The 9,511-nt window shown below is 38.9% G+C and overlaps 1 protein-coding gene across 6 annotated transcripts in view; it reads right to left on the bottom strand.

The window, feature by feature from the left end:
• Positions 1-2,531: 2,531 nt before the first annotated feature.
• sertad4 (SERTA domain containing 4) overlaps positions 2,532-9,511 on the bottom strand; it is a 13,796-nt gene continuing 6,816 nt past the window's right edge. For all 6 annotated transcript variants that reach the window (XM_043695738.1, XM_043695742.1, XM_043695736.1 and 3 more), the window contains exons 4-5: positions 5,255-5,370; positions 2,532-4,353 (exon numbers count right to left, since the gene is read on the bottom strand). In XM_043695738.1, coding sequence (XP_043551673.1) covers positions 3,562-4,353; positions 5,255-5,370 — 908 coding nt within the window. In that variant the 3' untranslated portion in view covers positions 2,532-3,561. The remainder of the gene's footprint in view (positions 4,354-5,254; positions 5,371-9,511) is intronic.

The following is a 9,511-nucleotide window of genomic DNA, read 5'->3' as shown; positions in this document are numbered from 1 at the left end:
GGCTTGTGGTACCCAATATAGCTGAGCCCTTTCATGTATAAGGAAAGCTTCCCCCTCCCCAGGGTCTTTAATTTCCTCCTCTGAATACAGCTCCCATTTCCCTAGCTCCTCAGCATCTAGCACATGCCTTGTTGCCTGTTCCAATTGTCAACAGCACAACACACTAGGATCATGTAACACACTGTATCCAGCCTATACTGGAGGGTTCTCCCAGACTAGTTCAAACCCAAAACCACATCTCAGAAGCTCTAAGCTGTAATGCCAACTTAGTAACCACCATATTATATCCACAAGGATGTGCCTGCAATGCTCTGACTCCATTCTCATCCTAGACCCACATCAACCATTGAATCTCAATCAATTCAACAGAGTTCATTGTTACACTGAGATAGCAGGCGATGTAGAAACCTTCCTCTCGTCTCATTGAATCCTGGAAAACTTTACAACTGATGCGACACTTTTCACCAGCATTCACTTCCTTTCAAGTCGTCACCACTAACCTCTGCACCACTGAGATGACAATGTGAGATTTGCAAGCACCGAAGGTATGGTTCCACTACCTCTGTCCAGCATTGGAAGCCTAAGCATGTTCACTCTGCCTGCATTGAAAATGGAAAGAATAATTGCAAATGAAATGTAGCTGGAATATGCAAATACATGCCTCAAGTATATGTCCCCTCAGTATTCTAGTTTTACAGACGTAGATCTTGCACACTGACTTCTCCATCCTGAGCATTGTCTCAACCACTTTCCAGTTACATTTCAGTAAAGAATGGTAAATGATGGCAGGAAACATGGTTCATGGTGGACACGGTCAGCACCAGGCTCCATTTAGTCATTAGGTATCTCCTAGAACCTTCATGTCCCCTTTTACCTCATTATAGCCTGACTGTCCACAGACACCCCAATCTCATGTGGAAACCCACATTAACCTTCACCTCCAATTAATCCTTCATGTCCCCGAACCCCAATATTACAACTTAATAACACTTCTTCTACACTCTCCTTGTGAAGGCCCAGTGCTGGTCTCTCCAAAAAAGCCCCCCAACCCCATCCTTGTCCCCACTGCTAATTTTCTCCCAACCAAAGCCTTGATTTATCCACCCCCTTTGACAGTGGCCACCCCCCTGCATTGTCTCTACAGGTTGCCCTTGTTAACCTTCCAAAACCCCAGGACTGTATCCACCCCAGACATGTTTGATGAGCAGCTCCAAGACATAACTGATCAAGCCCCTGTGTTTGCAGCTCCCTGAAGGACAATGCGCATTTCCCATTTCTGATGGCCCTACAGAACTGACCACTGTCTACTCCCCAGACTGTAGCTGAACAGTTCCACTGACTGTGAGCAGCCTGAGTGGATGACCGTCCCTGAATTTTGTGTGGACATGACTGACGGTACTGGTTTCCCCTAACAGAGAACATCTCCCCTCTCCTTTAGTACGCTGAGGACTAGTCCCCAGCCACTTTCCAAATTTCTGACACAGCCATTTGGTTGAATAAGTGTGCAGGTAGCTGGCACACACTACAGCTATAATATTGGCATCTCCATGTGTCTTATAGAAAGACTCCTCCAGGACAATTCCCTACTGACAAGCAGACTTTGTGTGTCTGAGTAAAAATGCCAAACAGGAATGGCATGCCATGGCAAGGCAAGACAAGGCACAGCTACTGCAAGCGAGTATACTCTAAGAGAATGAGTGCTCACAGGGCAAATGAACAGTCCTACAAGTGCTGCCTGGTTCAACCAGTGAGCTGGGTTCTTGTCCCTGCAGGCAATGTCCTTGCAGTAGCTTTTCAAAGCAATTGGGGTGTGTGCTTGCTAAACATTCTGCAAGTGGAACAAAGAAGTGAAACGAGGACTATGAAGGACTGGCAAATGTTGGACATGCAGTGTGTCTGGTCAGTGTTCATGGATAGAACCCGGAGATGCAGCTTGGTGCATGGAGGTTCCTCACAGCCAGTGGCAACCTGAATTCGCCAAATACCTGCTCTGACATTTCTGTTAAGAATTGTCACTGTTCAGCTGCTTGGTAAGATAGGAATCTGAACATTAATGATGTGAGTTGAGACATTACAGAGGCATTTAAAAAGCTATAATCACCTTTAATAGGCAACTCACCACTGCCTTGTGAGAAACTTGCCTTGCTCCTCAACAAATTCATATTAGATGCAGCAAGCTGCTACTGATGTTGAGATAGGCCTTGCTGGATGTCTTATGCAATTCTGCCACAAATTTCACCGGGCCCTGTAAGATTCCACCCAGAGTCACAGGTCCTACTGAATTGTTTTCACCCAGAATGTTGTTTTGGGATATTTTTTTTAAAATGTTTATGTCAGGAATAAATGCAAGTACTTCCTCTTTTGTTCAAGTATATTTGTTACCAAGAAACAATCGTGCTCTTTCTTAATGCATAAACTTGGCCAACAGCAAACCTGATTGTCTTAATAATTTTCCATTCTTTCTTGTAAGCTACCAACTTAGTATTCCATTTTTCCCCAAGAACAATTCATTTCAAACTAATCAGCCTGTGTAAGATGTTCTAATGTTTAATAAATATTTTACACGTAAATCACACTTTACTGTAAAACACTAATATGTACCAATTTATCATACCACGTGGAAAAGGACCCCCTTTTTTTTGATTGTTAAAAAAAGCATGTACAATTTGCATTGGAAACATAAATGTTGCCCACTGTCACAATAAAAAAGCTTAAATGCCTTAAAAATGAAGGATACGATCATTCTGAATGCAAGTGTTTTATGGAGAGCATTTTCCATTCCCCTGATGTACTAGGTATTGCTCCCACAGTTTTAATATCCAGTTACAACTGAAGATCTCTACAACCAAGACATCATGCTACTGTCATCATTGATGGCTACGTCATTATAATGGATTGGGATTTTCAGCAAATAGCAGGAAACTAGCTTTAAAAAATATTAATTTCTGAGTTCAGAAGTTGACTAGAGCATCACAATTAAAAGGAATGTAGTTGAAACAAAGTCAGCCAACAATTCTCAGACCTTACAAAACAAAATTCATTCTCTGCAAGTCTATCTGTTGCTATGGAAATACTCAAGCAGCTTGCTACTGGGAATGATCACTCCATTGTTGGACTACAGGAGAATATTATCCATAGAATAGATTTAAATTATACATAACATTTATCAAAGTGTGAATTTTAAAATAAAGTCAAAAATGTTTGCTTTGAATGGATTGGATTTTACATTCTGTGGCAAGCTAAAATGTAAGAAAATAGTATAAAACTTCATACAGCTTAACCCAACAGATGACTTGTATTGTCCTGCAAACTTTTTAACACTGTCATAACAAATTTAAGGCACCTTAGATCATATTTTTCTTAATTTTAGTATAGACAACAGCCTATTACATAAACTCTCAACATGATGTCATAGACAATCTGAGTAAACAAACCCAAAATATGTAAGTTTATTTTCTTCTGCGATTATTTTTTTCTTCAGGATCATGTCTCCATAATAGCATAAAGTGCATCAGCATGATGATAAAGATTGAACTGCAGCTTCTGTCATGGGCACTTATGCTAATACGTGTCACTAACCCGGCATGTGCTTTTTGCTATACTCGTTAATTTGTTGGACCCTGCCATCACAAAACAAGATGATTCCAATTTTGTTTCCTTTACACAACGTAGTTTATGATCATCTACGTGTTGCTTTAATATGTCAGAATCTAATGGAGATTCAGCTGGAACCATCCCATCAATTTTCAAGCCAGTTGCATTACAATCAACCACCTTATCACTGCACACAAGGGGGATAGCCTTTTCACTGGAAGTATGTTTCACTGTGCTACTTTCTTTTTGCTGTTGATCTTCCTCATTGATTTCCTTATCATACAACTTTCCAATGTTCTCATATACATCAGATACTGCACTGGTTGCCACCTCAATCCGGGGATGTGCATTATGGGCTCCATACACTTCAGAACAGTCCATACTCTGACGAGAACAGCTAGGCAGGGAAGAGGGAGCTCCCTCTCCATTATAAACAGAGAAAGGTATCATTGAATATTGATTACCACAGTCTTGGTAAAAACAACAATCATGCAGGCTGCTGTCATACTCTTTGGCAATCCGCAGTCGCTTCCTATAGGTTGATTCCTGTGATCCGAACCAATCATGAGGTGGTGTTTCCCCGAATGAACAGGCAGACAAATACCAGTCATTCTGCATTTCCCCTCGAATCCGTTTCAGTAAATTGTTGATCAGCACGGAACGCCGCAGAAATACTTCAGGATCTTCAATAAACCTTAACTTTTCCAGTGATAAACGAAGTATGTGGGCGCGATCCTCAGGAACAGCCAAGGTCCGTGCCTAAACAAAGAAAGAAAGAAATTAGGCAAAAAATATTGCAAATATTTTTGTCTCTAATGCATCAGCGCTGAATCAGCTGAGTTTACTCTAACTTCTATGTCTTTCCTTATTAGATGAGTTTATGTCACTAATTGGATTCAAACATGAATTCAGCATCAACCAATTATGGATATCTAAATAAATTATAATACAACATCTTTGTACAACAGTGGGTGGAAAGGAAGATTGCAAAATATAGTTAAAGGTTACATTTGATTTTGCTTCTGTGAATAGGCTTTCAGCATAAGGTAGGTTATCAGGCCCAAAATCATCCCTCCACTTCCCAAAACAATGTCCTCTTGGCAACCAATGTGCCCACCTCAAGTACTGTTTCCATTTGACCTAAATGGTGTCTGATCAGGTTTTAGAACATTAGAAAGAAGCATAATAGAAAGCAACTATGTAAACTCTCCTTCAATAAATGGTATATTCTCACATCATGGTCTATTCTCACATGATTGGCTTCCCGAAAAAATGGAGAGCTAAGGGGAGTGGTGAAGACAATTGCTAAATTGAATAGATTAAATTTGGACTCAAATATGTCCTGTTTCCTTGGGTAATTCCAAGAATGTTGAAATGTTCAGATGACAATGATTTTTTTACCACTTACATCTTGATTGAAGGGACAAAAGCACACATGAAATTTCAATATTGATATACACATAATAAGAACAAACGCAAGTACTCTGATTATTTTTAAAGCAGGTAACTGTGTGATATTTTAGCATGATGCAACATATGTCCAGACTCAAATTTCAGTGGGCATTGTGGGAAGGAAATAAGGGAAAATTGAAGGTAGATCTAAACTAATACCGTCAGAAGTTAAGTTAAAAGGCAATTCTAACAAATTTGTGTAATTTACTCTTTGGCAGCAGGTGTGGGCAGGTGGATGAAGATCTTCATCTTCCACATATTTCCGTTTGAAGTATGCTATCTTGGACGTTGTTAGAAAATTTGAGATTCCTTTGCAAGGTGATTCTGTAGAAACAAATCAAATATAGCAATTACATATGTTTTAAATACTTCCTCATCTATTAAAAAGTTTTAATTTCTCTCCATCCAAAAAGACTTGGCAATTAATGCTGTTAATCCCATATTTCCTTGGATTCATTCCAAGACAGCTGATTAAGTTCAGATATGTATAGAATATTTTTTACTTGCATGTTCTATTAATATATCAGTTAGAGAGAAAAATTACATGTAAAATTTCAGTAGTGATATGTTTACAGAGCTAAAAACAAACATAATTATTTCTGGTATTTTAAAAGCCAAATAACAGGGTGACATTTCAGTACAAATGTAATTATTAGGCATTCCACTTGCTAACAATAGCAGTTGTCCTTTTAATTTTAATATTTTGGTTTAACATTATTCCAAAGAATATGTGAAGTCGCAACCACTACTGAATTATTTTGTTTCATAGACTAAGGCGGGACAAAACACAGGCACTTTATTTCTAAGTTCTTTGACGATTATGTCTATTGTCAGTGAGGGCAATTTAAGATTATTTACTAATGCCCGTGGGGTGAATCCAATATTGTTAAACTCTGATCTGTTTGTATATATCATACGGTGAGATGCTTGTTAATAGTGGCAGTGGCATTTCAGATGACACAGAGATCCTTATTTTCATTACTAACATCACTAGGATCGTATAAAGCATTAGTGACAGGCTTTTCTGGTTATTCTTATTCAAGTATCAAAGATTCAAAGGAGGCAAAATTGCCTTCAACTCACTGAAATTGTTAAGTGAGGGTTAGAAATAGTATTTGTTGATACAAATACTAGAAAGCAGTATTTTGCTCCTGTCTTTCTGTATTTTAGAATGCATTTATAGAGTCACAGAGACCCTTCGGTCCAACCCGTCCATGCTGACCAGATATCCCAACCCAATCTAGTCCCACCTGCCAGCACCCGGCCCATATCCCTCCAAACCCTTCCTATTCATATACCCATCCAAATGCCTCTTAAATGTTGCAATTGTACTAGCCTCCACCACATCCTCTGGCAGCTCATCCCATACACATACCACCCTCTGTGTGAAAACGTTGCCCCTTAGGTCTCTTTTATATCTTTCCCCTCTCACCCTAAACCTATACTCTCTAGTTCTGGACTCCCTCACCCCAGGGAAAAAACTTCGCCTATTTACCCTATCCATGCCCCTCATAATTTTTTAAACCTCTATAACGTCACCCCTCAGCCTCCGACGCTCCAGGGAAAACAGCCCTAGCCTGTTCAGCCTCTCCCTGTAGCTCAAATCCTCCAACCCTGGCAACATCCTTGTAAATCTTTTCTGAACCCTTTCAAGTTTTACAACATCTTTCCGATAGGAAGGAGACCAGAATTGCATGTAATATTCCAACAGTGGCCTAACCAATGTCCTGTACAGCCGCAACATGACCTCCCAACTCCTGTACTCAATACTTGTTAAAGAAACAAAAGCAAAAGCTTGAAATTATATAGCCCTTTTCATAACTGCAGGACATTCCAAAACACTGCATAACCGATTAAATACCTTTGAAGCGTACTCATTATTGTAATTAGTATGGGATATCCTGGTAGTCAATTTCCACACAGCACGCTCCCACACAGAGCAATAAAATAAAAACCATGATCATCTGTCCTAGGTGTTGGTTAAGGTATATATGTCAACCAGGACACAGGTAGAACATCCCTGCTCTTCTTCTCATAATGCCATAGGGCCTATTACAATCATGTAAAAGGATGATAATTCCTATTCTAACATCTCATACAAATTAAAGAACAATAAACACAATGTTTTATGTAAAATGCAAAAGAAAAACAAGGAGACACAGATTCAAATGAGTAAAATGCAAATGTAGAATGGATAGCAGAAAATTCCCCTTTACACATAAAATGAATGATGTAAGGAATGCAAGGACTGAATAGTTAATGCTTCATTCTTGTTTCTCTAGTGTGATTGATCAATATTAATTTTAATACACCAATAATATAAAAATCTCCTTTGACACAGAATTTTATTTGGCAAGATCACAGATCAGAAAATTAAGTTTCACAGTCAGTTAGCCTGATTCATAGTGGTCCCAGGTTTTCAGCGATTAAAAAAAGACCAAAAAAAATGAGATCTTCACGTTTTGATAGTCTTTACTTATTTTGACCAGTCCCTGTAACAATTCTATCCTGGGAGCAAATCTTTCAATTTCAGGCCTTGTTTATTTGTATTGATGATTCGGAGATTCCAAATGCAAAAATAGGGAATGCATATCAAAATCACTGTACATTTTGCTTCAATGCACATCCTTTAAAAAACTAAAATTTCCACTCATTTGTTTAACAGCCTACTCTGTTAGTCAAAAAGCATAATTCTGTACCCTACTTTTCTTCTGAATTCCTGAAGTTGTTGATTCGTATTGGAACAGTACCACATAAGTTAGCCATGCTTCATAACTATGACATCCCCATTGTCAGTGGGCGATTCTCGACTCTGGACATTGGAAGGCAGCAATTGCTGAGTCTTGTTATGACGTCAAACTGATGTGTGCCTTCTCTTGCACAAGTCACAAGATAACAGAGAGCAGTTTGATAGTTCAGCTTACTATCTCAACAGCACACGACTAATTATTGCATATCTGTTAAATGCTAACTTTGCAGTTTGCATTTGATTTCTCACTGTTCCATATGATCTGTTTGCTCCTCAATACATCCCAATGTCCTGAACTGTGCTAGTTTGCAAAAATTTTAAGATTTTATGTTGCTGCTGAGTTATATTTTCATTCCATGGTAAATCAATTTCTCCACTTAACAATGGAATGCATTGTGCCTTGTACACGTGGAAATTTTAATTTTGTTTCATTACTTTGAGTCATTAACAGTATTATGGTTGAACACATCAGTAAAGCTCACAAAAGACAATGGAAATTACATGATAAAACAAAGGATACATCTTATTAAACTATAAATTCCAACTGAGGCATTCAGGACATTTTGTAAACAATAGAAGAAAAGATTAAGCAGCTTTATGTTACTCATAAAAACAGAAAATTCTGAAAATGCACAGCAGCTCAGTCAAAGCTGATGGATAAAATAAGTTAACATTCAGATGAGATATTACATCAAAACTGGATAAACCTGAAAAATTAGTCTGTAGAACTTTTTCAGAAGATAAGTGACTTCCTTTGCATTCCAAACAGTTTTATTATTGCCAATAGCATTTATGATTGTGTATCTTATCACATTTTTAAAAAATTCTGGATACAGAAATTGCTTCCTTAGCTTCACTGACAGTAGGCAGGTTAGTGAGTTTGTCTATAGTAAATTATATTAATCATTTGGTGTCAATGCTATTTCAAGTTGCTACATGATAGAGAATCTGATGGAGTAATGGCTCTGTGGTATCATGCAGAGTTATTAATATTCTCAAAGATAATCATATGTGCTATTTGTAGATGGTCAGGGTATACTGCAAACTGCTGAGATCTCAAAGTCATAGAGTTATAACTGCACAGGAAGAGGCCCTTCAGCCCATCATGTCCACACTCATCATGAAGCATAAATCTATTCTTTTCCAGCACTTGGCCTGTAGCCTTCTATGCTATGGCATTTCAAGTACTAATCTAAATATTTCTTAAATGTTGTATGGTTCCTGCCTCTACCAATATTTTAGATAGTGAGTTCGAGATGCGCATCATCATGTAAACATTTGTGACTTCTTGTTGTTGATCCCTCAATGAAGGGGATGCCCTTCTATGCTCCTCTGTACACTGCAAACCCCCTTCTTCAGCTTTCTTTGCACTGAGGGAAACAACTCCAGTCTTTCTAGTTTCTCTTCATAGCTGAATTATTCCAGTCCAAGCTATAATATTTTATAGGAGAAAGTGAGGACTGCAGATGCTGGAGATCAGAGCTGAAATGTGTTGCTGGAAAAGCACAGCAGGTCAGGCAGCATCCAAGGTCTGGTGATGGAGGAGTCCAAGGACCTGCATGTCCTTGGTGGAGTGGGAGAGGGAGTTGAAGTGTTGAGCCACGGGGTGGTTGGGTTGGTTGGTCCGGATGTCCCAGACGTGTTCTCTGAAACGTTCCACAAGTAGGGGCCTGTTTCCCCAATATAGAGGAGGCCACATCGGGTGCAGCGGATGCA

This window comes from Chiloscyllium plagiosum, chromosome 9 (assembly GCF_004010195.1).
Source record: "Chiloscyllium plagiosum isolate BGI_BamShark_2017 chromosome 9, ASM401019v2, whole genome shotgun sequence".
NCBI lineage: Eukaryota > Metazoa > Chordata > Chondrichthyes > Orectolobiformes > Hemiscylliidae > Chiloscyllium > Chiloscyllium plagiosum.
Note: the sequence above shows the minus strand (reverse complement) of the source record. Positions and strands in the feature narration are given on the sequence as shown.